The 27,780-nt window shown below is 44.8% G+C and overlaps 2 protein-coding genes across 3 annotated transcripts in view; one reads left to right on the top strand and one right to left on the bottom strand.

Annotated features, from left to right (window-relative positions):
* Positions 1-14,431, bottom strand: part of UBTD1 (ubiquitin domain containing 1) — a 52,595-nt gene extending 38,164 nt beyond the window's left edge. Inside the window, exon 1 of the mRNA XM_044240252.1 lies at positions 14,077-14,431. Coding sequence (XP_044096187.1) covers positions 14,077-14,146 — 70 coding nt within the window. The 5' untranslated portion in view covers positions 14,147-14,431. The remainder of the gene's footprint in view (positions 1-14,076) is intronic.
* A 546-nt stretch (positions 14,432-14,977) lies between these two features.
* The window catches only part of MMS19 (MMS19 homolog, cytosolic iron-sulfur assembly component), a 33,478-nt gene continuing 20,675 nt past the window's right edge, over positions 14,978-27,780 (top strand). The window contains exon 1 of one of the 2 annotated variants that reach the window (XM_044240246.1): positions 14,978-15,122. In XM_044240246.1, coding sequence (XP_044096181.1) covers positions 15,011-15,122 — 112 coding nt within the window. In that variant the 5' untranslated portion in view covers positions 14,978-15,010. The remainder of the gene's footprint in view (positions 15,123-27,780) is intronic. The other variant, XM_044240244.1, reaches the window with a different exon arrangement.

Here is a 27,780-nt window from a genome sequence, read left to right as displayed (position 1 = left end):
CTGCGCAGTGGGTGATGAAACGGAGTCCCAAGTCTGGGGTGAGGGGAGCCCCTGCTTCATCGGAGGCTCACAGATGGTGGGGACCCAAAGCCTGTCATTCATCTGCACCGCACAGGCAGGACCAGCAGAGGCCCTCTTTGATCGCAACGTCCCGTTCACTATTCAAGACCTCCCCTAACCTTGGGGTCACAGCCCATTTGATTCTACTGCCTAAAAAAAATACAAAAGCAAGCAAGGACAAACACCAAATGGGATGGGGAGTCTCCCAGGGTGGTGGGAGTGTGCAGATTTTCTTCTGCGGGCTCTCTGGGGTTGTTCACACTTTTTACATAAACCCAACTTCTATAATAAGGCAAATCACATTACCTGCTTCTCTCCAACCTGCACTCCGTACTCAAATCACTAACCCTTTTGCAACTCACCTCAGTTACCCTTCATAACTGCCCTATCCCATCTCAACTCTTTCTAAAGTGTCTACACATTGCCTTTGTCTCTGCTCGTCTACACTGTATGTCTTACTTAAAATGGTACCATATCTCAATTTGTCCTTGCTCCTGCCCGAGCCTGGCCAGAAGCCATCATAGATGATAAGACATATGTGTATAATGCGGACATGGGTATGAAGCTAGATGGAAAGAAAAAAACAAGAGAAATGGAATCTGATTTCCTGGGTATGATACCAGCTCCACCTCTGACTGAGCAGGACAGACCACAGACTTGTGGCTTGACCTCCCTGAACCAGTTCTTCCAGCTGAATTCCTTATTAGTGCCAATTCTCTTCTGAAAGGAAGGAAAGATCCTGAGCATGCCTACCAACCCCACAGCTTTTTGAAAAATAGATCATTTCATCTCTAAACCTGAGAGGCCCCAGGCCCAGCCTATAAAACAGGTCCCCATCCATCCATACCTAAACTAGCATTGGACGATGGAGAATAGGACCAGTAGGCTGAACTCTCTCCTTGGACACTTCCTGTGGGCCAGGGCCCTTGGCGTAAATGCCCAAGGGGTGGTCAAATGTGGCAGGCGACTTACACACCTCTGTGTAAGGCTGCAGTACGAGTACTTGATGGTCAGCAGTACACAAGACATCCAGGCCCTGGATCTTCCATGGGACACATGTCACAGCAAGACAGAGCTAGGCTCAGCTTCAAAGAGGAGGGGTCAGCTGCAGATGAAAGGGCCCAGTATAGCTCTCTTTTTACCCACTGACTCCAAAGACTGCCCATCCTGTTCCTCGGGGAGAGGGCCTAGATAACAACGCAGGCACCATGTGGATGTTTTTCAAAAAATTATTTGGGGCCTTATAAAAAGCCATAGTAGCAGTAAGTTTCCAGCCAAGTAAGGCCTCCCTTCTCCTCAGCAGCCAGTACAGTACATGCCACAAACAGGAGTACAATGGTGGGCGAGACCAGGTGAGCTTGTTCCGTGAACCTGCTGTGACAGCAGAGAGGGAAGAAGGACAAAGAGCAGAGACACCAGGGACATAAACCCTGCAGTACAGAGCATCACCAGCTCCCCATGGACCTTTGGCACTGTGTGCCATGGATCTGCCCACTAGGATGCGGCCAGATGGAAACAGGTTTCGAAAAAAGGAAACCCAATCACAGAAGCTCCAGTAATACTGGGTTCATCACTCCGTGAGCTCATGGAGGAAAGGAACCAACTCTGCTCTGCCTGGTACCTAACCCAGTGCCCAGGACATGTACTAAACATTTGGAGGCAATTTCCCATAGTGCTTAAGATATAAGTCCCTGGGATAAAACTAAGAGGATTCAAACAGCAGTTCCTCCACTTTTGTCAGCAAGGGTCTTAACCTCCCTGAGCCTCAGTTTTTTCCTCTGGAAGAATGCAAGTGATTATACCTACCTTATAGGGCTGATGTGAAAATGGAAGATGCTGGTGTCAAAGATCTTATAGGGTGTTGAATGCATGCATGGTAGGTTAATAAATGGTACTGATTTCTATGATGATAATAAATGGTACTGATTCGGTGATGTGAGATCTTGAGAAATGAAAACACCCATGTCACATGACAGTCTATTTTGGGGGAACACAGTGCATTCACTAAGTAAAAAAATCAATCCCATGAGTGATATCCCACATTAGAGAGGACAGTGTGGTATGTTTCGGAGATACTGCATGGGGCAAGGGAAAGGAGGCAGGGGGGACAAACGCATAAAGGTTTGGTGGTCCCAAGAAGTGCACTTTCTGGCACATTCAGGGTGTGTAGTGCAGGAACTGGCAGCAGCAAACTATTTGCTACTCATGGGAGGCAATGACATCAATAAACCAGCCACACCTGTTTAGGGCCCAGAGAGCCCTCGGCTGAAATTGACGAGGTAGGCATTGCATGGAAGGCACTCCGAGCTGGGAATCTACAACAGTGGTCCGGAATCCCAAATCTTCCATTTCTCACTGTGTGACCCTGCACACAGTAGTTAGTATCACTAAACCTCTCCCCTAAATTGAGGACAACCTCTCAGTGATTTATCAGGGACACTGGATGAGATGTGTGTAAAAGTACCTAAAGCAGTGCCTGCCCCACAATTGGTGCTTAATAAAGTATAGTGTATCATAACTATAAAACACCTGTTTTTTTTTTTAACCAAGTTGCAGGGCACTGTATATCAAGTGCAGAAAAGGGCTCTGCTGTGGATGTTGATCACTTTCCAAGAAAGTTCACGAAGGAGGTGTCTGCAGTTGACAACGCATATTAGAGAAATGTGCCAGGCTCCAGGAAGGACGCCCCAGCAGACCCAGAGATGTTCTGCCAAGCTGAAGATGAGCCACAGCACACTGAGGGCACTCCCCAGCCTTCACCTACAGAGCAAGGAATGTTTGTATCTGTTTTGAGACAGCCCAGAAAAGTAGGCACTGGGTGTTGCTGGAATCAGCCAGAGTATGTCAGGGGGTGGGCGGAGGGGTGGAGGAAAGAGATTTGTAACTAACAAGAGTTCTGGAGTTTTTGTGAAAGGTTCACATTTTTTAAAAAATGAAGCTAGAGTCAAGGCTATCTCTATAATAATATCACTCTTGTGCAACTTGCTTTCAATTTGCTTTCCTGAATAAATGAGTGGAATTACAAGAATGGTAGATAACCCCGGTATACAGCGGAAGCTAGGTCCTGCGTAGGAACGTCACTGGCCTTACATCTCAACTTGTGGGGGAAAAGGAAGGTTGGGGACAGTGGCTTACAGTGCCAGGCATGGTGATAATAGTAACTGCCATTTACTGAGTATTTTAGTATGTCCCAGGCACCATTCTAAGGATGTTTTGTGCATTAACTCATTTAATCTTCATGACAACTCCACAGAGTAGGTACTGTTATCTTCATTTTACAGATGAGGAAAGTGAGGTCCAAAAACCTGAAATAACTTGCCCAAGGTCACATAGTTAATGAGCTGGAGGAGCTGGAATAATGAAATGCAAACGAATATTAAATGAACAAAATACTCGTCATATTGTCCTAATTATCCACTACGAAAAGAAAAATGGTATCTTGTAAATGCCCTGTTTAGAAGATCCTAGGTTTTGCAAATCAAAAGAAATTCACGGTCAGGGGGCACCTGGGTGGTTCAGTTAGTTCAGCAGCCAACTCTTGGTTTTCAGCTCAGGTCACAGGCTCAGGGTTGTGAGATGGCTTCCTGCTTAGTGGGGAGTCTGCTTGTGTTTCTCACTCTCTGCCCTCCCCCCACCCGCCTACATAAATCTATGCATGCATGCACACTCTCTCTCTCTCTGTAAAGTAAAATAAATAAAACTTTTTTAAAAAAACCTCATGGTCAGCCTTTGCTATACACTCCAATTTCAGGGGAAGGGCCACAGAGTGGCCCGAAGCAGATTTCCAAGGTGGGGTAAGGGGAGGCTACATTCTGCTCTTCCCAACACTCTGGGCTGACCAAGAGTCAACAGAATACACGTCCCCAAAGTAACCATGAACTTGGCTTTGGTTATTGTTATTAACAACCCACTGCCATTTGCTGGGTGTGGACACAGTGCTCATCACTTCACACACATCACCACTTGCATGATGGAGCCCTTGATTACCCTGAATGACCCTGCTCTTGTCCCCATCTTACAGATGTGGAAACTGAGGCTTTGAACTGAGGCTTTCTCACCACAGGGAGAAAGCAGTGGAGCCATCACCTCTAGTGGTTTCTACCTCTCAACCACTTACCTGTCAATAACCTTGGGAAGCTCGGCAACCTCACTAAATCTCAATATCCTCACCCACAAAATGAGAAAAATGATCCCCGCCCTGCCTACCTAAGAGGATGTTTGCGGGGGAAAAAATCATGTATAATACCTGTGAAAGCACTTTAAAAACTACAAAATGCTGAACAAAGCAAGAAACCACTAGTCTTATTAATTACAAAGAATGACACCTGATCCGGCAAGCACTTTGCTAACAGGGCTCTGGTTCCTCTTTTCCCTTGGGAATCTTGGAATAATTCAAAGTCTGCAGAGCCAGGGCATTCTTTTCTTCAAGTCCCTGGCATCTGGGAGTTGGAAAGTAGAAGTTCATTCTGGAGAAGGAGGAGGAAACAATGGTATTTGCATTCTACTTGTATTTCTCTTTAGGAATGCAATCTTGGCTGAGATTCTACCCCTTCCAGCACACTCAACCCTCAAACAACATTCAACAAAAATTTATTGAGCATCTACTAAGTGCCAAGTGCTTGATCCAGAACAATGGACTCATGTGGCTCTGGGGTGCAGAGGCTGCAGTTTGGGGGATGGGACATTAAAGGAGGAGGGAACAGCAAGGAGAGGGGAGCAGAGTGGCTGCAGTTCTTGGAGCTTTGCAGGCTTTATAGCGGATTTCTGGCTCCTTTTCACAGAGGTGGGTGAAGGCACCACAATAGAATGAGCTCTGAGCACCAGAATTTGAGTAAAACCACTTAATCTGAGTTCTAGCACTGCCTCTCCTCAGCCTCAGGAACCACCGGAACTGATTTACTTTCCTGAACATCAGCTTTCTCATATGTAAAATGGGTAGAAATATTCCCATAGGTAAAATGGGGACAATCAAATGAGATGATTGCCTGACAGAGCCGATGATAAACTCACTTTAAATATGAAAAACATGTGTTCTCTTTCTCCTGCCCAGAGTAGATAAACTACACAAGAGCCAAAACCTTGCTCCAAGATGAAACCACTTGGGTTCCAGTCCTGGCTCTGCTGTTTACAACCTGCATGGCCTCAGGCAGGAGACATTACTTTTCTAGGGCTCAATTTCTTCATCTGTAAAAAGGTGATAATAGTGTCCACCCATAGGACGGTGGTGAGGATTAGCCAAGATACTGCACGTGATGCTCCTGGCACACGGTAAACACCAAGGAAAGGTGAGCTGCTGCCAAGTGTGTCTCTTCCAGCCCTAAAACAACAAAACTCTGAGTCCTCTAAGATCTGGGCCACTTGGTCACCAGCTGGCTGCCTCGGTTGGACTCTGGTGCCAGCCTCCCTGAAAAGACAGGTACAAATGAGAAGCCATTTTCGTCCCCTCACCCCAAACCCTGCAGAAGATGCTACAGCCCCTTTCCTCACAATAAGGGACATGGGTTGAGGGGCTGGGGATGGTCAGAGGTATGCATGCACACTGAGCTTGGTACCTCTTCCCCGTGGGCTCAGTAAGCAGGGAGATCTTGACCCCCAACAGAGAGTTCATGGCTTTGAGCAGCAGACAAACTCCCCATGTTGCCATGTGACTGCCAACCCTACGAGCTCCCATCTGAACCACAGTCCTACATCTCTCACATGCAAAACGGGGTTAAAAAAATTGGTGTGCACCCCAAGTAAGACAGTGTCAATATTCTCTGGGAGTCTGATGAATTATAACACAGATCTGCTTCGGTAAACTGGAAGCCCCATCCATCCATCCATCCATCCATCCATCCATCTATCCGCACCATTGACCATCTAATTAGAAACCCAGAAGTAAGCCAAATTCTGACTGACCAAAAAAAAGATGTCAAAGAACCCACCCATCCAAGCTCCTGGACTTCCCTCCCTCTAGGGCCCCTCAGGCTTTACTATGAGCTCATCTACTCCTTCTCTAGGTACAATTCTAACAATCCCAACTGTCTGTTTCCCCAGGAAATGGGAGGGGCTGCTATCTGAGCCCCGTAGATGGAATCTTATGAAGTGACCACTATGATCAGGTGTCACTTCACACCCAGTAAGATGGCAGGGGCACCTGGGTGGCTCAGTCAAACGTCTGCCTTCAGTTCAGGTCATGATCTCGGGGTCTTGGGATCAAGCCTTGTGTTGGGCTCCCCACTCAGTGGGAAGTCTGTTTCTCCTTCTCTCTCTGCCCCTTCCATTGCTTGTGTTCTTCCTCTCTCAAATAAATAGGTAAAATATATTTAAAAAAAAGGCAAGGAAAAAAAAAAAAAGCAAATGAAACAAAACAAAAACCAGAAAGTAAAAAGCATTTTTGGTGAGGATGTGAAGAGACTGGAACTCTTGTCCACTGCTGGGGGGAATGTATAATGGTACAGCCACTGAGGAAAACAGAAGGGCAATTCCTCAAAAAATTATACCTAGAGTGAACATATGATCCAGCAATTCCACTTCTGGATATATACACAACAGAACCGAAAGCAGGCACTCAACCAGATTTGTACACCCATGTTCACAGGAGCACTACTCACAACAGCCAAAAGGTGGAAGCAGCCCAAGTGTCCACTGACAGATGAACGAACAAGATGTGGTGGAGACATACAATGGAAAGCTATTCAGCCTTAAAAAGGAAGAGAATTCTGACATGTGCTACATCACGGACGAACCTTGAAGATATCACACTAGGTGAAATAAGCCTAATGCAGAAGTTCAAATATTGCTTCACTCCAGTTACTTGAGGTGCTGAGAGTGGTCAAAGTCATAGAGACAGGAAGCAGACTGGTGGCCACTGGGGGCTGGGGGAGGGAAGAACGAGGAGCCTGGTTTAATGGGGACAGAGTTTCCGCTGGGAAGGAGGAAAAACTTGTAGAGATGGATGGTGGGGATGGCTGCACGGCAGTGTGAAGGTACGAAGTGTGCACAGCGATATACCTGAGTTATGTCACGTGTATCCAAGCATGTGCTCTTTAAGTGGGGAAATGAAAAAAAGGTGACTGCTACTAGGGAGAAGACCGATTATAGGTGGAAATGGGAAGCCCGAAAGCACAGCAGCCGGACACCATTTAGTGCAGGGCCCACTGCCCTACAGGTTCAGAAGCCCAGAGGCCTCACCCTGTTGTGAGCACAATTGTGGACCAGGCAGGATGCTGTTCTCATTCAGAGCCCAGAGCAGGAATCAAGAACTTCCCCACCCCAGTGCTGCCTGGGACCGTGAGCCGGGCCACGGTGGAATGGGTTCTCCCTCAGCAATTTTCTTCCGTTCACCCTCGCTTCGTTCAGAAATAAAGGCTTTTGACAGAAAGAAGCTTTTGTGGTCCCCACCTCCGCCAAGCAGGTGCTTTGTACATACAGGTCTGAACTCCACACCCCTGAGTCGCAAAGAGGAGGCTATTCATGCTCAGTACACTTTGCTTAGAAGCTTATCATCCATTTCAGAAAGATTCCCATCCAAAAATAGTTTTTAAACATTTCTTTTATAGTTTTGCTCTTTAAAAAAAAGAGTAAGCTTCAATGATCTGGTGGGGAAAATCACTGGCTATGGTTTTTGTGTGTAAAAATCCTGTGGCTAGGATAATAGAAACTTTAGGAGTTCACAAAATCTCCTTTCATCAGAGCTCATTTGCTTCTTAAACCCTCTCTGGGAGGTGGGCAGGGTAGCAGTCATCCCATTGTATGAACCGGGAAACTGAGGCTCAGATAGATCAAAGTCACACACACTGTTAGGAAGAAGCAGAGAACCAAGGCCTTATTTCCCACCAATGGCAGATGAGGATCTGGGCTGGGACCTGACATTTGAGCAGACCACACAGTCACGAAAGTAAATTCAAAAACAGCCTTAGTTTATTTTATCCCCATAACATCTTCCTGAAGTAAACTGGAAATACTAACATTTTTTAAAAAGAGAATCAACCGAGCACAAAACGAGTGACTTGCCCAAGATCACCATTCAGGAAAGGGGCAGAAAGGGGCAGAGAGAATAGACCTCTTCCCTCTTAAACACACTTGACCTTGAGCCCTTCCCTACAATGTCTTGACCCCAACATACTCAAAACTTGAAGGAGCCCATACAGTTCCTATATAGGTTGCACCACATTTCTGTGAACTCGGCAGGGAGTAGATATACCTTTATTCTCTTTTTAATAGCTGGAAAAGAAAAAGAGGTTAAAGAAAACTTTAAGTTCCTTTCAGTTCTAAAATGCTATGATTCTAAAAATTCCTCAGCAAGTTGCTCGGTAGAGAGAGGCCTGGAATCCACAGCACCCACCTTCCTGCTTCCCAGTCTGTTAGATAACCCCATCCCCACACTAGGAATACCATGTGTGTCTGGGACAGGGGTCCACTCTCAGATGCATGCAAGGACATAAAACATCAAGAAAGTGCTATTGCCTGGTTAGGGGACTTGACTCTCCTCTGCTGCTCTAGCCCGGGTGTCTCCTAGCAAGAGGTTCCCAAACCAGAGGGAATTCTGTCCCAGGTATCTGAGACCTTAGCCAGGCCTGGGATGAGAGCGAAGCCAGTGTCAGGAACAGAACACAGCACTGTGAAGTTGCACCGAAGTGCCCTTACTTAGATGTGTGCCCTAACACCCACCGCACAGGAGAGCAATCAGGGCTGCTCTTTCCTGCCTTTCTGTAGACCTTCCCAACTCTGCTAGACACAGTAGCTTCATCCAACAAAGACTTATTAAGCACCTATTGTATGTGAGGCACTGCTCTATGTAACAGGGAGCAAACAAATAAAATTCTCTGACCCCTCGGCAGTAGGGGAAGTGGCCAATGCCAGAAGATGGTAACAGCCATGGAGAAAAATAAAATGGGGGAGGAGGGACAGATAATGCTGACAGCAAGTACTACAGGGAATGGCACCCATTTTTCAAAGGATGGCCTGGGAGGGCCTCACTGAGGAGAAAGGCTTGAGGGGATGTGGAGGAGGCAGACCAAGGGAGGGACCCATTCAGGTATCGGGGGGTGGAACAGGCCATGAAGAGCACAAGACAGCTTAAAGGTAAGCTGGTGAAATCATATTGGGTCTTGTAGGCAACACAAGGACTCTGAATGAGATCAGGGACAAAGGAGTAACAAAATCTGACTTACAGTTCGCAGCCTCACCCTGGCTGCTGTGATGAAAACAGTCTGTCAGGAGACGAGAGGAAGCAGGAAGGTCAGTTAAGAGGCCGATGGTAGCTTAGGCCAGGGCTAAAGTGGTGAAGATGAAGAGACTCAGGTTCTGGATATATTTAGGGCAAAGCCGATAGGATCTATTGATTAAATGGATGTGGGACTGACAGAAAGGGGAGGTGTCAGGGATGACTCAAGGTTTTGGGGGCCGGGGTAACTGGAAGGACAAAATCACATTGATAGATGGGAAGACTCAGGGAGGAGCGGGGTCGGGGGTGGGGAGTTGCAGGTTCCTTTTGTTCTGGACATGCTAAACTGAGAAGCCCTTTATACATCAAATGTGGTGAGTACCAGCAGAACATACAAGGCTAGAGCTGAAGAGGATGGGTTGAAATTATGAATGTGGGAATCACCAGCTGTATAGCAATACATTGTTGTATGTGTTATCATACACGTATGATCACGTGTAATATGCATGAGTATGTTTATTATCTCCCCCACCCCTAAATTGTAAGCTCCATGTGGCCAAGGACCATGTCCTTTCACAGCCAGCAAGGTGCTTGGCACTCAGTAAATATTTACTGGGCAAATGGAGAAGTTGCTCAATTACTCCCTCAAGAATAGCCACAGCAGCCCACACAATGAGAAGCGACTCTCTTGCAACTACAACGCCAAGCCCAACCAGCTCAAAACAGGGCCCTGAGTCTGTCCGCACCAGGCTTGAGATTCCAGAACGTAAGTGGATACTCCTGGCACATCGAAGAGTCAGATAGTTGGGTTTCAGCCCTGCCACATTCTCAAAGGGTGGAGCTGGGCAAGAGACTTGCCTGTTCTACCACCTTGCTTTCTCCCTGGGGTGACTGGGGGAGGGCCTGCCTTACCCATGGCAGGGGCAAAGATAGATCTACTCAGGGTATATGTGCCGGCAGGGGGAGCCCCCTAAATGAGTAAATCCCCAAGTATTCTTTTTTTTTTTTTTTTAAGATTTTATTTATTTGTTTGACAGAGAGAGATCACAAGTAGACAGAGAGGCAGGCAGAGAGAGAGAGGGAAGCAGGCTCCCTGCTGAGCAGAGAGCCTGATGCGGGACTTGATCCCAGGACCCCAAGATCATGACCTGAGCCGAAGGCAGCGGCTTAACCCACTGAGCCACCCAGGCACCCAATCCCCAAGTATTCTTTGAAGCGTGTAAGGGCCACCCAGCACCTGAAGGGGGAACATAGTCCTTCTGGGGATACACTAGGAATAACAGTTAAAAAATTAAAAAGAGGAGTGCCTGGGTGGCTCAGTGGGTTAAAGCCTCTGCCTTCGGCTCAGGTCATGATCTCAGGGTCCTGGGATCAAGCCCCGCATTGGGCTCTCTGCTCAGCAAGGAGCCTGCTTCCCCCTCTCTCTCTGCCTGCCTCTCTGCCTACTTGTGATCTCTGTCTGTCAAATAAATAAATAAAATCTTTAAAAAAGAAAAAAGAATGATAATCACAAACTTTCTAGCTAGGCTAGATGCCCTGACTAATGGGCATCATGTCTCCACTTTACCTGCCAAGTGATTAGGAAGACATAACTAAGGCCAAAGGGTGACATAACAGGGCATAGGATTTCAACTCAATAACTTCGCAGTTTTGAACAGTTGTCTTTGTGAAGATGATGAAACAGCTCTGATGATCTAGTACAAGTCCACCCCTTTCTGAGATACTGAAAGTGCGACCCGAGAGAGGTTTGCGGACTTGCCCAGGGTCACCCAGCCACAGACCCGGGACTAGAACTCAAGTTCTAGCTCTCTATTGGTGGTTTCTTCCCATTACACCAGCGGCAAAGGAAAGGTAAGAGTTACCAGGGGAGCTGGGGATTTTTAGGCATTAGTGTTACAACATCAAACTATGTCTTTGTCAAAGGGTAAGCTGCAGATGTTATAGGAATGCCAGGTGCACGCTGTGAAGTTAAGAAGGATTCCTTCCCTCATACCAAACTTGTCATCCTACAGAGTTCCCCTTGGCTTTGGACTTTATGAATAAAGCTATTCATAGGGGGACCTATGGAACTGAAAAAATGATACACTAGCAGGAAAAAAAAATGCAGATATATACTTCAGTAAAATATTTACATGAAAAATTCAGATGCTAAGATATAGTCGGGCTAACGTTCTAAAATCAACAAATATTGAGTGCTTCCTCTGTATAAGTAATTGTGCTAAGTACTGAGTGTGTGTGTGTGCACAAGCATATGTGTACATGTACGGCTAGATGAGCGAGTGTGAGAGACAGACACATAAGGATAAGACAGAACCCAGGTCCTCAAGGCTTGCAGGGTAGTTGCTGATACAAGACTGTAAACATCAAAGAAATGACTAATAATATGGAGAAGATAATTGTTAAGTAAGTGGCATAATGTGTCTGCATGAGTTCTCAGAAAGGGGGGGAGTTGGAATTGTCAGGCAATGTGCTTCTGGAAAGATACGGGATTTGAGACGAATCTTGAAAGGAAGAAAGGCTCTTGATAAGAAGGGGAGGGGAATGGCAAAGTGCAAACACTGGTGGCCTTAATTCAGGGAACAGAAAGAAATCACCCCTTAAAAAAGGACTGACCAAACTGAACAGCCTTGAAAGTTAAAGTTCTTACAGAACTGGAGAGGTGTGAAAAGATTTCTAAACAGGGGCACGTGGCTGGCTCAGTCAGTAGAACACACAACTCTTGATCTTGCGGTTATGAGTTCAAGCCCCATGCTGGGTGTAGAATTTACTTTAAAAAAAAAAAAAAAAGACTGTTAAAAAAAATTCCTAAACATAGAATTATAGGGCTCGAAACAGGTTAATTTAACAAACATCTTCGGGGAGGGGGGGGAACAGTGTGCAGGCATTGGGTGAATGACTGAAGATGAACTTGCCTTTGGTGGGAAACTAAGTTCAGCTTGGGAGGTGAGTTGAACTTGAGATGACAAGGGAGTGAAGCAGAGTGGAAGGGGCAGGTTTGTACGACTTTCCAAGGAAGAACCAGCAGGTCCCAGTGGCTGATGGGCTGGGAGGCAGAGAAAGTCAGCAGAAAGACATCTCCAAAGTATCAAGTTAGGCAGCTGCAAGAATGGAAGAGTAAAGGGAAGTTGGCTGAGGGGAGAGATGCAGAGCTTGCTTTTAGAAGTGTTGAATCTGAGAATAACTACATCAGCGTGTCCAGTGGGCATTTACTGATGCGAGTCTGGAGTTTGACAGATAATAGTTGAAGATACAGTGTACAGGTCTTCCCAGTGGATATAGTTGTGGGACTGAATATAATTTCTCTGGGAGGGAGTAGGAGAGGGGGGAAAAAAAAAGAATGTCAAACTGAACCATGGGTGTGTACACAGCTAGGAGGTGATGTGATAGTGAGCTGCAGTGATCAGAGAAAACAAAACTAAACCAAACCAGGATAATCAAACATGGAGAAAGGAAGGGGGGGGGAGTTTCAAGTATGAGAGAGTTGTCACCAGTGAAAAATGCTACAAAATCAATCATGTGGACTGAGCACATAAATAATAAATAGTCATTGAATAAATGAATGAATGAAAGAAAGAAAGCCCTTGGGTCAAAGAATCAACTTTCCTCAGAATGGCCAGGGCTGCCAAAAGGTTTTCCAGTGTTAAATTTACCTCCTCCCTCCACCCCAGAAAAACATGTTTCTTCTTCCACAAGTCATCCTGTCCACCACACAGACATCCTTCTCTGCTTCCCCCACTTTTCCCCTCATCTTCCTTCCCAGTGTCCACAACCCAAGCAACACACCTTCGGTGTCAAAGGACACAGGAAATTCCAACTAGAGTTTCCACTTCATTAACAACTATGCCTGTGGCTCCTCTTAAATAAAGGGATATGTAGCAACTGAGTGGAAGAGGAGACTGCGATCTAGCCCCAGCTACACTACTAACTAGCTGTGTGTCTTTGGGCAAGTTGTTCAACCTCTCTGTATCAGGGCTTCTACAAAGAGAGGAGGAGTTAGGTCTATCTGGACTCCTGATCTATCTGGACAAGTTTTGAAGGTCCCTTTCAACTCTAAAGTATACGATTTTTATCATTCTCAGAAGGTCCTTGCAACACCCTCAGAGAAGGAAGTGAGTACAAGACCCGGGGAAACGAACGCCAGACCTCTTCCCAGGGCGAAGCGCCAGTATTGGAGGAGTGTACCAAGAAAGTGAGAAGACGCTGCCCGGCCCTCGCGGATCACCAAGGAGCAGATCCCATCCCCAAGGCTGGGAAGGATCCCAACAAACCCAAGCGCGATTCCCACCCCACACCCCACCTTTTCTAGACTCTAGACAGCCGGGAGGCTCTAAAAAGCCCTGCGGGAAAAATAAAGATTTCTTTCCCAGAGTCCTGCGCTGCTTTTGCCAGTTGGATTCCGGCAGACACGATCTGCAGCCCGATAATGACACAGACAGTCTCTGGAAGAGCGACAGTTCTCGCTCGCTCCGAGTTCTGGGGACAACTGGCCGCCCGCGCCGTGCCCCGACGGGCCAGCCTCCGACCCCGACCCGGCTGCCAGACCAGCGGCGCCCCCGTCCCGGGCCCCCCTCCCCTCCGCCGGCCCCGCTGCGGTCTGCAAACATTTCCTGCCCCCGCCCCCACCCCCACTCGGAGCTTCCCAGTTGGAGCGAGTTGGGCTCGCAGCCGGGTCAGCTCTCGCAGTTGCCCCAACTCGGCTCCCCCGGCCACCAGGGCTGGGGAGCGGGCCCCCGTCTGGCTCCAGAACAGCCATCTGGGAAACCCAGGCGCCAGGAGCCGTGGGAGGTCGCTTGGGAAGCCCAGCGCTCGGGCGAGGAGGGGGACAACTGGCCAGGCGCCCGTGGCCCTGCTCCCTTCCTCGTCGTTACCTGCTCGCTTGCGGGGGTGTCCCGGGGCGGCCGGCCTCTCCCGGCGCTGTCTCCCCACGCAGTTGCCCATGCTGGCTCTTCAGTCGGGCCCCATGCACCGGAGGCGGCGGGCTGGTCGGCTGCTCCGCGCTTCTGCCCCGGACGGCGACGTCCCGGGTCAACGGCTCCTGCCTCCCCGCATCAGGCGCTCCTCGATCTTCCCCCCGGGGGCGCGCTCTGCCCGGGCGCCGGCTTCGCCACAAACTTTGCGGGCGAGGGGAGTTAGGGAGGGGGCCAATTCCCCAGCACAGTCCCAGGTGGCCGGGCCAGGGGGGCCCGCGACGGTGCCCGGCCGGAGACCAGCTCCGCTGGAGGGGCGGAGAGAGGGGGCGGGCACCTCCGCAGCTACTCCCTGCTCGCTCGGGGCTCCCAGCTGGGGCCTGCCCCCCGGAGCCTGTCACTCACCTGCCTAACCCCGCCCCAGCCCGGCCCCGCTCCCGGCCGCCTGCTCGCTGTGCCCGCGCCTCCGCCGCCACCCGCCCCAGGTGCGCATGTGACCGACAGCACCGCCCCCTCGGGCCGGGCCTGATTTTCTCATTGGCTTCCCCCAGGGTATGTACCGCCCCTTGGCCCCACCCAGCCAGGTACCCGCCCCGCCACCCGTCTCCCGGGTAGCCGGGCGGGGAATTATTCGCCCTCAATGGCCCCCGGCTGCGTGCCCAGCAGCCGCCTTCCCTGCCCGCGCCACCGCCCCGACTCCCAAGCCCCGCCCCTCGGGGAGGGACCGTTCCATCTCTCCCTGGAACTGCCTGGCCAGGAGCCGGCAGGCACGTGATCCAGGGAAGCGCCCCGCCTCTTTAACCTTAACCAGGCGATTGGCTCAGGAGGCGCGTGCGCTCAGAGGCCCGTCCCGTGCCACCGCCCACTTCCCCTCCCACGGTCTCTGGTTCGCGTCATGGCCGCCGCCGCCGCTCTGGAGGCGGTGGCGCCTACGGGCGCACTGTGGGGCCTCGTGCACGACTTCGTCATGGGTCAGCAGGAGGGCCCCGCTGACCAAGTGGCTGCAGGTATGGCGGACGGCGCCGTGCGGCTTCCGCATGGGGCCGACAAGAGGGGGCGGCCTCAGTACAGCCGCCGGGCGGGAAGGGAGTGAGGAACAGCGGTGACTTTGAGAGATGGGTCTGGGGCTGGTTGTGAGCACCGCATGCTTAAGAGCCGTAACAAATGGAGAGTCGCTTGCATCTTCCTTAAAGTGCCTTTACGCCACTCATCTTAGTAGACAGTCACTCTGTGCTCCAGCTGGGGTTAGAGAGTCATTACCGAGTCACAGATGAGGAAACTGAAGCCCGGAGAGGGCAAGAGACTCGCACATCAGGCAGGGGGTGCAGCTGGGACTCAGCCCCAGGTCCTCCGGTCCAGAACCTGGTACTCCCGCCGCTAAACCACATTGTTTGGCGGAGGTTGACGTGAGAAGCAGCGTCTTCCGCGGCATCAGCTCTAGTCGCGTGGCATGTTGGGGGTGGCCGCGCGGCGCGATCTCTGACTGGCTGTCAGAGGAAAGAGGAGGGGAGAAGCCAGTCTTGGGTGAGGGGGGAGTTTGAGATGTCTAGTGTATGCTCCTTAAGACTTTCCCTCCGTTTCTTGGTAAAGTTCTTGATTAATTTGCTTCGTGACTTTTTTATGTGGTGTTTGTTTTTATCTTTTCCCCGATCTCCAGTTTCCTGCTTTTGACCAGTTCAGGGATCTCTCAGTTCTCACAGCTTATCTAGGATTTGAGTAAAACAAATTCCAGATTTCCTTGGGAGTCAGAGACTTCACTCTTTAGGGAAAAAAAAAAAAATCTAAAAAGTTGATGTTAGGAGGCCTTCAGACTTGTTTATGTAATAGAATACGAAATTATCTCGTGAATACAAATGCGTTTTGTCTGTTTGTGGAATTTTGCGTGCTTGGGAAAAAGTAAAAGACATTTCTCTTGAAAATTGAACATCTTAACTTTTAGAAATGTGAGAAATGAATAAAGTGAATCTGTGAGAAAATATAGTACTTTGGTCCTTAGCAGTTCCACTTTCATTCAGTCATCCCACCATTATTGAACACATATTTTTCTCCAAACATGATACAAAGCAATAGGAATATAAATACAGATCAGACTCAATCTGTGCCCACCAAGAACTTTTACTGTGGTGGGAAAGTCAACCATGCAAACAAATAGTATTATCACATCTAAAAAGGGGTTGTATGGGATATGTGCAAGGTGGCAAGGAAGCATCAAAGAGCAAAAGCCTGATGCTGTCATTCTACCAAATTTTGAACTTCTTACAGCTTTATATGGTACGTTATCAATGCCATTTTCCCCAGTGTTTTATTTTGAAAATTTTCAAACATAACAGTGGAGAATTTCATAACAGGCACACCTACACACACCACCTAAACTACCATTAACATTTTAATATAACTTGCTTTGTCGGATATCTTTCCGTCTATTTAGATTGCGGCTATCAGTACACTTCCTCCTAAATGCTTTGGTAGGTGTATTATTAACTAGAGCTTGTTTATAGTTTATTTTGGTGTACAATTTATATTCAGTGAAGTGTACAATCTTAAGTGTAACGTTCACTGATTTTGAAAAATGCACCCGCCTACCCCCTACTGTTATAGCAATGCCATTTGTAACTATTCTTTCACATTTATTACATAATGAACAATAATTTTGGAATTTTCAAATTCAAAACACACTTGACAGCATGGATAAGGACTGCCAAGTACTATAAATACCTTTGTAAAATTTATTATTTTTTATGCCTGAAAAAAATGACCTAGACTGTTGTCTAGTTTAAATTTAACTCAGCTCAACTAAGACTGTAACATTAGCCCTGTTGTAATTTAGCCCTCTTGACTAGGAAAGGAGGTTGGTAGTAACATAAAGTTGAAAAGGTTTGGTGGAGTTGGATTATGCATAACCTTGGATTCCAGGCAGAGGGATTTGAATGAGCTATTGTAGGTAATAAAAATCATTGTAGATCCTTGAGCAAGGGAGTCATATAATGAAAGCAAATTTGAGAAGGATTAAATTGATTTTCTCAATCTGAGATCACAGCCCTAGTTAAGGTTTTGAAGGCTGACAGAGTTTTGAAGCATTCCCAGAATAAGATGTGCTTTCTAATCCAGCATGAGTCTAGTTTTGTTAGCACTAAAGCGACCAGCTTTCTATTCAGCCTCTCACAGCAGCAGCATGTCCTACAAATTGTAAATGCAGAAGGAACACCCTGTAATCACAGGCAGCTATGACCAGCTTTGTTTTGCACCTTTGCTGTGGAGTTCCTGAAGAAAGTAGGTGTCAGGTGTAAAGGTACAAATGATGGAAGAGAAATGACCCAGTAGGCTAAGGGTTAAAGACATAAGAAAAAAAATTTTTTTTATTTATTTGACAGAGCCTAAGCAGGTGGAGTGGCAGTCAGAGGGAGAAGAGAAGCAGACTCTCCGCTGAGCAGGGTGCCCAATGCCAGGCTTGATGCTGGGCCCGATCCCAGGACCCTGGGATCATGACCTGAATCTAAGGCAGATGCTTAACCAACTGAGCTACCAAGGGGTCTCAGGGTTTAAGACTTTTCATTCTAGAATTCAAAGGTTGCCACTACCTGGCCCCAGCCCTTATTCTCACCAGTCCCCTCCTGGACCTTCAGTGCCAGGCAGCTGCCTGGATTTGCTATTCCCTGAGTGTTTTCCTTCCCACTTCCTTTTGCTAACTCCATTTTACTAAAGTTAGACCTCAGATTCAAGACCCAGCTTGAGAGCTCACTGCCTGCCCCCCAAGTGTTTCCTGATTACTCTAGCCAGACATCATCTCACACTTCAAAATCTTTGTATTTATTTCTCAACCACTCATTTATTAGCACTTATTAGCAGACTTGTTCATAAGCCCTCATTTATTAGAAGACTTGTTTAGTAGCTTTTCTGTATCTCTCTCCATATCCTATCCTATGCCTACCACCCAAGTCTCCTGGAGACTAGCATAAGTAAGTATGCAGTAAAAAGCTGTGTAAGTGAATGGAATGAGAGATGTTGAAGGAAGAATCTGTGGAATTTGAGGCCTAAGTAGTTACAGGGCTTGAAGGAGGAGGAGGACTCCAAGATGACCCCAAGCTTTTGAGCCTAAGGATGAGCAAAAGAAGTTCTTTGTCCAAAAATGGAGGGTGGGAAGGAAGCTGATTTTGAAGAGTGTGAGGTTTGGACATCTTGATAGATATAAATTTTCTTCCTTTCCTTTTCCTTCCTTATTTGGATTTTCCTTCATTTTGGTCTTTATTGTATTTTCCCACTTTCGTGGGAGACCACTATTCCTGAAACCAAAAGACTGTTAAGCAACAATAAAACAGTTCTGAGAAATGTCTGTGGCATCCTCAGCAGAAAAGGCATTTTGAGAGCTTGATTAGAACTGATTGGGATTTTTCTGTCTCCTGCTCCTTCACATCCTTCCCCCTTCCTCCTTTGGCTGCTCCAGATTCTCAAGAGGCTGCAACTCCATCAGACAGAGGTCTGATTGTGCATTTGTCAGTCTCATATAAATACTTCTTTGATGACTCCTCAGTGTTCCACATGAACTGGTGCCCTGCTGAGGGAAGTGTGGGTAGTTAGGAGGTGCTGGTAGCTCCATTTTTAGAGTAAATCTTGGACACACTGGAAAAACTTAGGTGTACTTATGTAGGGAAAGGAACTTACGCTTGTTTTTCCTTAATGCCAGTGAGACTACCTTTAGGAAAATTAACTCCTTATTAGCTTCTTTTATCCCAGGAGTCCAAGTGCATAATTAACGATATTTCCAGATATTCAGGTATTTTTTTATTTGGGAGAACTTACAGTGTTAAGAGAATGAATCACTTAAAGTTAGTGATGGATGGTTCATAAACCCAGGAATTTTATTCCTTTTTTATGCTAAGTAAGTCTCTGTTTATATCACTATGGTAACACTGAGCTTGTTAATGCTATGATTGTTTTAAAGGTCTTTCTGCTGGGTTCCTTATGAGCTCTCTGTCTGTATTTCTGTCTCCAGGCCTAACCCAGTACCTGATTTATGATAGGTGCTTAATAAATGTTGAATGAATAAATGAAAACAAATACACATGACAGTTTTGTTAAAGTTAAGGAGAAACACAGTAGGGTATTATTTGATTTTGGGAACCAAGGAGGGCTTCACAAAAGAGTTAACATTTTAGCTGGGTCTTGAAAAATTGAATTTTGACGAAGGCCGGAAAGAGGCATTTCAAACCATGCAAACATTTATAGGATTAAGGATATGGAAGAGCTTGATATGTTGGGACATGTGACTGAATGATAGGAGTCATGACAAAAGGTGAAGCTAGAGGTGATTTGGGGGCTAAATCGTGAAGGACATCAAGCCAAGGATTCAGGTCTTAGGCAGTAAGGAGCAAAAGGAGATTTTGGTGGACAGAGAAGTAATTGTGCACTTTAGGGAGGTAATTCTAGGTAGAATGTGGATGAATTAAAAGGCCTTTTTAAAAAATTGAGGTAATGGGGCACCTGGGTGGCTCAGTGGGTTGGGCCTCTGCCTTCAGCCCAGGTCATGATCTCAGATACTGGCATCGAGCCCTGTATCGGGCTCTCTGCTCAGCAGGGAGCCTGCTTCTCCCTCTCTCTCTGCCTGCCTCTTTGCCTACTTGTGATCTCTCTCTCTGTGTCAAATTTAAAAAAAAAATTAAAAATTGAGGTAAAATTCACTTTAACCATTTTAAGACTATAGTTAATTGGCTTTTAACATTCATGGTGTTCCACAACCATCACCGGTATCTATAAATTCCAGGACGTTTTTTTTTTAGTACTCCAAAAAGCAGAGGATTGTTGTTACATAGTCTGGTTATAAGGATGAAAGGGAAGGGTCATATTTAAAAGACATTTCTGAGGCACCTGGGTGGTGCAGTTGGTTGAGTGCCTCTTTTTGGCTCAGGTCCTGATCTCAGGGTCATTAGACTGAGTCCCATATCTAGCCCTATGCTTAGCGCAGAGTCCAGTTGAGACTCTCTCTCCCTTTCTCTTTGCCCCTCCTCCCTGCATGCACACGTGCATAATAAATAAATTCTTCAAATAAATCTTTAAAAAAAGACATTTCTGAGGTAGAGTCAACAGAACTAGAATAAAGTGTTACATTTAGTTACCTTTGTGAAAACATCCTCAGAATACTGATTCTAGTTTTTTGCCACCATACTCACCATTTTCCTTTTTCTCATTTATTATTCTGTAACAGCTATACAGCTAATACAATAGCTCTTTATTTTTTCCTGATTTTATATTACTTTTATACTTCACCTGTCTTTTATGTTTGTGCTGCATTAATTCAAGACAGGATCCTTATAAAAAGTGCAGACCAAAGGTTCTGCCAGGAGGGTTCACCCATGTACTGGGATTCGAGGAATCCTATACAGATGGGGGTTTATTTGTAATTATTATTATTTTTTTTATTTGTAATTAAAAGCAGCCTGTTGGGGCGCCTGGGTGGCTCACTGGGTTGGGCCTCTGCCTTCAGCTCGGGTCATGGTGTCGGGGTCCTGGGATCGAGCCCCACGTCGGGCTCTCTGCTTGGTGGGGAGCCTGCTTCCCCCTCTCTCTCTGCCTGCCTTGCTGCCTACTTGTGATCTCTCTCTCTCTCTCTCTCTGTCAAATAAATAAATTAATAATTTTTTTTTTTAAAGGCAGCCTGTTTCATAGTGCTGTATACTTCATGATGAAGAAGTCTTTTATTTATCAAATTTGAGGTAATCTGTAGGAGAGGAAATTGACTAGTAAGGGATGTGGGGGAACTTTGTCCAGTGGTGAAAATAGTTCACATCTTGATTGGGGTATTGATTACTCAGGGTGTATGTTTGCTAAAACTCATCAAGTTATACTGTTAATATCTGTGCATTTCACTATATGTAAATTATACCTCATTTTTAATGAAAAAATTAGAGGCAACTGAGTGGGGCTTATTAGTCAGGTCCTTGTTTTATAGCACTTAGGTATTTCCAACAGTGGACACTAGACAAGCATCCACAAAAGACTTTGCTGGAGAACAATGATGATTCAGTGATGTTCTTTGCTAGTAACAGTTGTCAGTCCTCTATAGCTTCCTAAGCACAATTGCTACCTCTGTGGCCACTACTAAACACTAATTTAGTGTTTAGGTAGGGTTTTCAGTAGAGTTTCTTGCACTTTGTTTGGCCAAGACATTCCAAAAGATACCCTTTTCCACCTTCCTAAATTGTGCAATACTTTTTTATAGTGTATAACCCAGAAATTAGTATCTCCATTCACTTCAATGTTGCCATTAAGGAATTGGGTACAGAGCCCAACTGTCAGTTCCTTGGTTTGTCCTGTTAGTCTGGCTGTTTTCCCTTCCCCCACCCTAAAGCCTGCACATTTTTTCCCTTGGCTCTTTCTCAGGAGCAGGGGCAGCAGCTGGGCCTTCCACACCCTGGCACGAGCAGGGCTAAGAGTGCCTGAGGTCTAAATTGGTGCCAGTCACGAGCTATGAATCCTGACTAGACAGCACTCCTTCTCTCAGTCAGTTTGGACTTACTCTAGTACTAGAGTGAGCCTCTACCCAGTTCTGCTCGCAGCTTTGTTCTGAGACCACAGACTTAAGGAGTTTTCTCAAGCCTCTTGACTCTAGCTAAAGTCTGGTGTTGGTGAGAGCTAACTTGTTAGGTCCAGCATTTGGAGTTAGGTGGGCCCGGGACCCAGCAAAGGCTGCTGGAAGTAATTCCCTGATTGCCACACCTTATTGAGCTAGAACTCCTCTATTTTAGTCAAACCCTTAGGAAGATTGCTAACCTCTTACTCTTTGTTTCTTTCTTGAGACTATATCCCAAGATGGTCCTGGTGGATCTATGTGAATTATTGTTGTATTGTTAATAATGTATTTATTTATTTATTTATTTGACAGAGAAAGAGAGATCACAAGTAGGCAGAGAAGCAGGCAGAGAGAGAGGGACAAGCAGGCTCCCTGCTGAGCTGTATTTTAAAGGGATGCCTGGGTAGCTCAGTCTGTTAAGCATCTGACTCTTGATCTCAGCTCAGGTCTTGATCTCAGGGTCGTGAGCTCAAGCCCCACACTGGGCTCCACGCTGGGCATGGAGCTTACTTTTTTAAAAAAATGTATTTTAAAAAATAAATAATATGGAACACCTGGGTGGCTCAGTCAGTTAAGAGTCTGCCTTCGGCTCGGGCTATGATCCTGGGGTCCTGGGATCAGGCCTACATCAGCCTCACTGCTCAGTGGGGAGTCTGCTTCTCCCTCTGTCCCTCCCCGCTGCTCATGCTCTCTCTCACTCTCTTGCTCAGGTGTACTCTTTCTCAAATAAATCAATAAAATCTTAAAAAAAAATAAGTAATATATTCACATGGTGCAACATTTAAAAGGTACAAAACGATACACAGAAAAGTCTCCCTTCTGTCTCAACGTGGAATGCACACTGTGACAAATGAATCTACTGTATTACTAGTATCTAATGTATCCTCACTAAAGGCAGGAAACTGTAAGGCTAAAGACAAATGCTGCACTTTACTTCTAAATCTGTTTCTCACAGAGGTTGACAATTCTGAAAATAATTTATAGCTATACTAGGTTGAAAAACGAATAAAAGTTAGATAATAGGAACCAGATTTCTCACTGTCAGAGAGAAAAATTACAAATAAGATAGAAAAGAAGTAAGAAGGGAGGCTAGAATGGACCCTGTGGTCCTGAATTAGAGCTGGAGACTTTAATATGATTTTATGTTTACTTTAATATATATGGATAGGGGCACCTCGCTGGCTCAGTGGGTTAAAGCCTCTGCCTTCGGCTCAGGTCATGATCCCAGAGTCCTGGGATCGAGTCCTGCATCAGGCTCTCCGCTCAGTGGGGAGCCTGCTTCCTCCTCTCTCTCTGACTGCCTACTTGTGATCTGTCAAATAAATAAATAAATAAATAAAAATCTTTTAAAAAAAAAAAACTGATCTCGCTATTCCCACATATTAAAAAAAAAAAAATATATATATATATATATATATATATGGATAGAAAAATAATGAAAGATACTTATGTAAACATAGGTTAATATGTTATATATATTTCCCAGCTCTCTCTAAGGAGGGCCTAGGAGCAGTGGTATCCCAAGCACACCCAGATCTTGGTTTGTAATACCATTTCCCAATAAAAGGAACTAAGGCTTCTTGAAGAAAAAGTGAATTCTACAGCTGGAACAAAGAAATTACAGGATGAGCCAGTAGTATTTTGTAGTGCTAAAAAAATAAGAAAGTACTTAAAAAATAAAATGATAAGGCATCTGGCTGGCTTAGTTGGTAGAGCATATGACTCCAGATCTTGGGGTCATGAATTAAATAAAGCCCCATGCTAGATGCAGAGATTACTTTAAAGAAAAAAAAAGAAAGGAAGGAAGATAGATAGATAGATAATGGGCTGGCTGTATTTCAATAAAACTTTATAAAAATAAACAAATAAAAGGATGGGACAAGAGACAACCCAAAAAACCTCCCCATTAAAGATCGAATGATTTTGGACAGTAAAATAACCTCGTATTGGATTATAACCTGAAGTGTAAATATACATTAGTCTATGCTGATGTAAAATAAATGAGTGAATAAATAAATGGGGAAAAGAAATGAATCTTCCTTACGGAATAACTCCACATAATGTAGGTAGGTATATAGATACTTTTAGGAAGTGGAGCTTAACTTCTGCTTCCCCCGTGAGTGTTAAGTGGAGCTAAGTGACTCCTTTCCAAAGAAGAGAGCCTGAGAGGGGCGCCTGGGTGGCTCAGTGGGTTAAGACTCAGATCAGGATCTCAGGGTTTGGGGATTGAGCCCCACATCAGGCTCTCTGCCCAGCAGGGAGCCTGCTTCCTCCTCTTTCTCTGCCTACTTGTGATCTCTCTCTGTCAAATAAATAAATAAAATCTTTAAAAAAAAAAGCATGAGAAAGGAATAATAACTATAATAAAATAATAACTATATAGTGCAGAGACGTGGCTGACACTACCTTGACCAAACGGTCAGAGTTAAATTGACCAGTAAGTCTTACTGATATTTTGTACTCCTGGTATGGTATGATATAAGATGAGAAGGGCACGTCACCTCTTTGCTATTCTTCTGGAAACGCATGATCCCAGTCTAAACATGAGGAAGACATCCAATACACCCAAATTCAGGGACATTCCGTAAAGTACTTCTTTGGGATATCAAGGTCATAAAGAAAAAGACTGAGAAATTTTCACAGACCAGAGGAGACCAAAAATTTACGATGGCTAATTGCGATGTGGTATCCTTAACTGGGTCCTGAGACAGAAAAATGACATAAGTGGAAAAACTGGTAAAATCTAAATACAGCCTAGAGTTTAATAGTCATATACCAATGCTAATCTCTAATTCTAAAATTATTCCATAATCAAACATCTGTTTTTTAAAAAAACACCTCTCAGCCCCCGAGCTATTCAATGTCCCTCCTTAGAGACAACCAATATTACTAGTTCCTTTTATCTTCTAAGTGAATGAATGAATGATTGAATGCAAATAGAAACAACCCTCCCTCCCATTAAAAACAATGCTGCGTACTTAGTAATATTTATATACTATTAATGTACACTGCCCTACCTTTAGACATGTCCCATTATCAGTGTGTGTGCACACACACATTCAGTCGTTCATAGGTTATTTTTCTAACTGGCTGCAGAGAATTCCATTGTATTGATATACTATAATTTATCTAACCCTTCTTTCCTTCCAAGATTACCTACTTATTCATTTATTTATTTGAGAGAGAGAGACAGAGTGAATGAGAACACAAGCAGGGTGTGGAGCAGAGGGAGAAGCAGGCTCCTTGCTAGGCAGGGAGCTGGATGTGGTGCTCCATTCTGAGACTCCGGGATCATGCCTGGAGCAAAAGGCAGATGCTCAAACAAGTGAGCCACCCAAGCACCCCTATTTAACTGGTTTCTTACTGATGGCCATTTGTTGTTTGAAGTTATTTGCTGTTATAAGTAACTCTGTAATGAATAACCTTTACATGCATTATTTTGCACTTTTACAAGTATATGGGATAAATTTTTAGAAGATTCCCTGGATTAAAGCATATGTACACTTGTAATTTTTATTAAAGACATTGTCAAATTGCCCTCCCTAAAGGGTTTGTGCCAGTTTATACTCTACCTGCAATATAGAAGACTGCCTGTTTCTGCATACCTTCACAAATCATGGGTGTGTTACAAAGTTTTTTTTAATCTCTGCCAATCTAGTATGTTAAATACAAAGTTTTTATATAGTTTAATTTGCATTTCTGGAGTGAATATGGGGATCTTCTGTAGAAAGCAGGTTCATTTTTTTTTTGTCCATTTTAAAATTCCTTTTAAAATATATAGTATGTTCTTAGTTTCAGAGGTAGAGTTCAGTAATTCATATTCGCTGGGTTTATAATACCCAGTGCTCATTATATCACATGCCCTCCCTACTGCCTACCACCAAAGTCACCCCATCCCCCCACCCTTTTCCTCTCCAGCAACCCTCACGCGGTTTCTTTTCTTTTCTTTTCTTTTTAAGATTTTATTTATTTATTTGAGACAGAACATGAGCTGGGGAGAGGGGCAGAGGGAGAGGGCGAAGCACACTCCCCACTGAGCAGGGAACCTGAAGAGGAGCTCAATTCCAGGATCTTGGAATCATGACCTAAGTGGAAGGCAGATGCTTAACTGAGCAAACCAGGCGCCCCTCTCTATTTCCTATAATTAAGAGTCTCTTTGGATTTATCTCCCTCTCTGATTTTTTGTTTTATTTTTCTCTCCCTTCCCCTGCTCTTCTGTTTTCTTTCTTAAATTCCACAAGTGAGTGAAGTCATATAATTGTCTTTCTCTGATTGACTTACGTTGCTTAGCATAATACCCTCTAGTTGCATCCATGTCATTGCAAATGGCAAGATTTCATTTTTTGATGGCTGAGTAATATTCCTGTGTGTGTGTGTGTGCGTGTGCGTGTGACACATCTTCTTTATTCATTCATCTCCTTGTTGATCTTTTTCTCATTGATTTGTAGAAGCTCTTTATATGTTGTCAAAAAAGCCCTTTGTTACAAGAATTGCAAATACGTTTTCCCAGTTGGTCTTATGATGTATTTTTGTTTGTTTTTGCCCTGCAGAAAGTCCACTTTTTTTTTAATGTAGCTGATTTTAACTAGTCTTTTTTTTTTTTTTTCCTTAATTAAGGCTTCTGAGTTCTATGTTATACTTGGGAATTTTCTCATATCTTTTTTTTAATCCATTTGAAAAGTTTACTTTGATGAATGACTTTTTTCTTAAAGATTTTATTTATTTATTTATTTATTTGACAGAGAGAGAGATTACAAGTAGGCAGAGAGGCAGGCAGAGAGAGGGGAGGAAGCAGGCTCCCTGCAGAGCAGAGAGCCTGATGCGGGGCTCAATCCCAGGACCCTGGGATCATGACCTGAGCCGAAGGCAGAGGCCTCAACCCACTGAGCCACCCAAGTGCCCTGATGAATTATTTTTAGCCAAGATTTTTTTCCCAAATATTTACCTAATCATTCCAGCACCATTTGTTGAATAGTCTGTTTTTTCCTATTAATTGAAGTAGGATTGAATAGAATTGAAATAGGAAAAATATACATTTGTATCTCTTTCTGGACTTTATTCTATTTTTGTACCCTTGATTTCTTTGTTTAAATATGAACTCATACTATACTGGTTGTCTTTTGTTTTTTCACTTTTGCTCTAGAAATCTTTTTTTTGTTTGTTTTTTTAAAAGATTTTATTTATTTATTTGACAGAGAGAGATTACAAGTAGGCAGAGAGAGAGAGAGAGAGAGAGGAGGAAGCACGCTCCCTGCTGAGCAGAGAGCCCGATGCGGGACTCGATCCCAGGACTCTGAGATCATGACCTGAGCCGAAGGCAGCGGCTTAACCCACTGAGCCACCCAGGCGCCCTTGCTCTAGAAATCTTAAAGTATATTCAAAAGTACCCACACAAAAAAGTACACACTAATTTAGTTATTGTGACTTTATAACAATTTTTTAGTATCTGGAGGCTCCACCTTCCCTCCTGCCCCCAGAATTACTCTTTCAGAATTTGCCTAATTATGTTATTTTTTGCACTTTAACTTTAGAATAAGCTTATTTAGTCCCTCCCAAAATAAAACTTCTACCAGTATTTTTACAGGGATTATCTTAAAATTATTTTGGGAGGTATATCATCTTGGAGTCTTTCATGAATATGACATGCTTTTGATTTGTTCAAATTTTCTTTTGTTAATCTTCACTGGTGCTTTAAAGTTTTCACTATTCAGATCTTTTCTTTTCTTTTCTTTTTTTTTAGTTTATATCTAGGTGTTTTTCTCCCTGCTCCCCTCCTTTTTTTTTTTTTTTTTTTTTTTTGCTATGATATATAAGTTTTTTTTTTTCTTGAGACCATTTTACAGGGTATTGTGTGTATATATGTATATGTGAGGGTTCTTAATTTCAGAATATTAATTTTGTACCCAGCAACCCTTTTGAATTATTTTACTTGTTTCAATTATTTCTCCTGGATTTTCAAGGTATACAATCATATCTACAAATGATATGTTTATTTCCTTTATAGTTTTTACAGTTGAAGTGGCATGTTTGAAGTGTTTTAGTAATACCTCTCATGTAGAAGGGGCTTTTGGCAAGAATAGTTGGCCCCAAGGTACAAACCC

This window comes from Neovison vison, chromosome 2, assembly GCF_020171115.1.
Source record: "Neovison vison isolate M4711 chromosome 2, ASM_NN_V1, whole genome shotgun sequence".
Classification (NCBI taxonomy): Eukaryota; Metazoa; Chordata; class Mammalia; order Carnivora; family Mustelidae; genus Neogale; species Neogale vison.
The sequence above is the reverse complement of the archived record's forward strand: the minus strand, read 5'-3'. Positions and strand labels throughout refer to the sequence as shown.